The 3,665-nt window shown below is 40.7% G+C and overlaps 1 protein-coding gene across 1 annotated transcript; it reads right to left on the bottom strand.

The window, feature by feature from the left end:
• Window positions 1–3,066: 3,066 nt before the first annotated feature.
• Window positions 3,067–3,399, bottom strand: LOC106780602. Its single transcript, XM_014668900.1, has one exon. It carries the CDS (start codon window positions 3,397–3,399, stop codon window positions 3,067–3,069), a length of 333 nt encoding a protein of 110 aa, XP_014524386.1.
• Between the last annotated feature and the right edge of the window lie 266 nt (window positions 3,400–3,665).

Here is a 3,665-nt window from a genome sequence, read left to right as displayed (position 1 = left end):
TTCTCACTTCTCACATGAATCCTGCTTAGCATCAAAATCACAATCATGAATCACTTACTCATCTGTTCACATAGCTAGTGAACCATAAACCTGGATATCAACATTCACACATTCTCAATCATCATCCACAGTCAATCATCAATAGTAAACAACTCATCATGCAATTAAATTTAACCATTATCTGAATAAGTGTACAAGCCAAGCATAGACTCAAACATAAATGTAATCTATACTACTAATTCAAAGTCCAAAGAAAGAAAAAAAATCCCAGTCCAAATGCTAGCATACATCAGTAGATGCTATCAGCGTAGATCCTCATCTGAGTCATCATCCTCCTCCTCCTAGGCATCCTCAAAATCTTCATCCTCCTTGTCATCATCCTGTCCTCCCGAAGTCCCAGCTGCTCCGGACCCACTTCCATGTGCCTGACCCTGAGGCCAAGCCACCACACTACGAAACTCGTCCATAGTCCACCTGTGCACTAGTGGCTGGTCATAAAGTCCTATGATCGTTTCGGCAGTGGCCACCTGCCCTCTGCAAAGGGACTCCATCCTCGCCTCCATCATAGACATGTACATGTCTCTCATCTGAAAGGGCTCAGGCTGCTGTGCCAGTGCATCTGCAGGCTCATCTTCCTGCTGTGCTGCTGCCCTCCTAGGACGTCTCCTAGGGACTGCTCCAACTATCTCGCCACCTCTACAATACTGATGAAAATAGGAGGCATCAATAGCTCTCCTCGGCCTCTCGAAGGGTGGAATCCTATTGCTCACAGTGTTAACTGTGGAGTCACTAGCAAGTGTACCAGATCGTGCAAGTAATATAATCGGTAAAGCCCGATGTCGTTCTTCCTATGAAACTCGAAAGGTTTTCTCGTTCGTGTGAATTAAAATCATAAGACTTGTAAAAAGAAATAATTGTGGTGAATGCAAAGACAGAAAATAAACATGCAAAGATGTTGATTCAATTGACGAAAAGAGATTATGGATGAATGGAGTTGTTGGGGGTTTACAATTTCATCCTATTCGCTCCCTCTTATCTACTCCTCTTGGTTATTGCGCTTTGTTATCTAATCGTTATGCAAACTTTCTTGGCCTACCTTTAACCCGATCCCTCGGCGAAAAGAGCCTATTGCTAATTATTGGCCTGCTATCCCTAGGCTCCCCTAGCAATTAATAATGCATTAAGAACAGAAGCAAAAATAATTGATCGTCCTACCCCCTATCCCTAGGCAAGTGTTGCTTAATCAAGGAATTTCTCACCAGTTCATGACATTACTGTACGTCCCTGTATCAATAAAGACAAACAACAGTTACCGAATGAGTTAAACGATAAAAGCATTACGCGCAAGTGAGAGCCCAACAATTGATAATCAAAGCATATGCAAAATCATATGAATAAACAAGAGTTTCAATAAAAGAGAGTTTGAAAAGATTACATTGTTTCCCCCAACAACAAAAGGGTTTAGTTCACCATTTTCATGGTGAACTTAGATGAAGAGTGAAGGAAAAATGGAAAAGCAAACCCTAGAAAGGATGAAAAGGAGCCTAAGCATCCAAGAAATCTTCTCCAAGGAGTGAAAAGTAAGTCTGGTCGCCCTTCTCTGTCAAAAGAATAAGAATGAAATCGTAAAAGGGCTATCTATAGTTAAGGAGCGTCACAAAAAACAAGCCCAGGCCCAGCGGACAACCGCCCGGCGCCACACTTATATTGCCCGACGGTTTACCTCTAATCGCGCCACCCCCCAGCTGTAGGGGGTCACCGCCCGACAGTTTGCCTTTAATCGCAAATCTGCCCAGCGGCCACGCCAGGTGCCTTCTCCTCGTCCTGGACCGCCCAACGGTGAATTTTGCCGCCGGGCGGTTCCTAGACTCTTCTTTTCTTCAATTTTCTTCCTCTGTCCTGAGTCTCAGACCTTCATCTTCAATCTCCATCTTCACTTTCATCAAAATAACTACAAAACAATGCAAAACAAGCATAATATCGCTAAAAACAACTTTTGACTCTCAACTGACTCTTTTATTAAGTTTTACTTTATTCTAAGCTTATTCCAAGGCTTAAAGGGTGTAATTTGGTCTAAATAGACATATGAAAATAACTGTTTTTCAACCGTTATCACAACCCCAGACTCAGAACTTTGCTTGTCCTCAATCACAACAAAACAAAACAAAACAAAGCAAAGCTTGGCTTTCTACTATTTCATCCAATAATTCAACATTCCTTAAGCACATGACAAGAACTACTCAACTTCAAATCTTCAGTGAAATCAAATCAAGACGCATGCATGCTTCCAATTCATTTCAGTTCACAAGTTACCCAAGCAAAGATGCAATCATGAACTTTAACAATTCTCATCAAGCAAGTGTTTCACTCAATCACTCAAGTGTTTAAGGTGGCACTCCAACACTCCATTCTTCACAAGTCACATTAAACAAAATTGCCATACATCTAAAGCAACCAAAATCCTTACATGCAAATACCATCAAAAGGACTTTTCCAAGGCTTGTAATGAGGTTGGGCTAACAAGAAAAATTGGTTTTTCTGGAATGCAAAATCCTTGAGTTAAAAGAGCTTTCATAATATTTAACATTTAAACACAACTCTCCTCTTCACCAACTTCACTTTTCCCAACTTCTTCCCTTTTCTTTTGCATTGAGCTCTCTTTCATGCTTTTTCTTCTTTTCTTTTCCTTTTCTCATGTATTTTTCTCACTTTCTTGTTACTTCCACTATACGGTGCCTCGATCCCCACCATCCTATTTTCTTTCCGCTTTTTAAGCACCCACTCCCTCTTTTTATATTTAACTTTAATTCCAAGTTGGAATGGGTCTTCCTTAGCTTGAAGATGGATAGCTCTTGCTTCTTGACTTACAGGTACCTGCAACATATTGCAATTATCAGTATAATCAATACCTGATGTGCTGTCTTCTAATGCAGCTTCTTTCCCAGGCTTCTTATGTCTGCCTCTCCTTACTAATTTAACTTTATCTTCCTCATGGCCAGTATAAAGAAGCAAGTACTCCTCATCTCGCATCATTACTCTTTTATCATGAACACTAATGAGCATTTTTTATGTTGCCATGAAGGGTCTCCCCAAAATCACAGGGATCTTTTCCTCATTTTCCACATTCATGACAATAAAGTTGACTAAGAGCTCCAGCTGCTCCACTCGCACAACAACATTCTTCACCATACCCAGTGGTTCAATTATAGATCCATCTGCCATTGTTACAGTAACATTAGATGGCTTCAACACCATCCCTTTGTATTTTGTTACAAATTTCTTAGGCAGCATATTGATGCTGGCTCCTGAATCTATCATAGCTTCCCCTATATCACATCCATTCAGGACACATGGTATTGTTAAACATCCAGGATCTTTTTCTTTAGGCGGATAATTCATCTTTTGAGGTTGAACAACAATAGCCGCCTCTTCATCAGTAGATTCAGCTTCCTCTTCCTCCCTTGATTCAATGACTTCCTATTTAGGGTCTTCTTCCTCATCAGTGAGTTCAACTTCATGCTCACTGCTTCTTTCTTTGTTGACTTCATCAGTTTTCATCATATCATCCTCTTCCTTTTCATTATTTTCAGGCTTCAACAGTTCCCCGTCTGCCTTCCTTTCATTACTTGTCAACATAGCTTTGCATTCGTCCTTAGGGTTAACTT

The sequence above is a fragment of the Vigna radiata genome, chromosome 2 (genome assembly GCF_000741045.1).
Source record: "Vigna radiata var. radiata cultivar VC1973A chromosome 2, Vradiata_ver6, whole genome shotgun sequence".
NCBI lineage: Eukaryota > Viridiplantae > Streptophyta > Magnoliopsida > Fabales > Fabaceae > Vigna > Vigna radiata.
The sequence above is the reverse complement of the archived record's forward strand: the minus strand, read 5'-3'. Positions and strand labels throughout refer to the sequence as shown.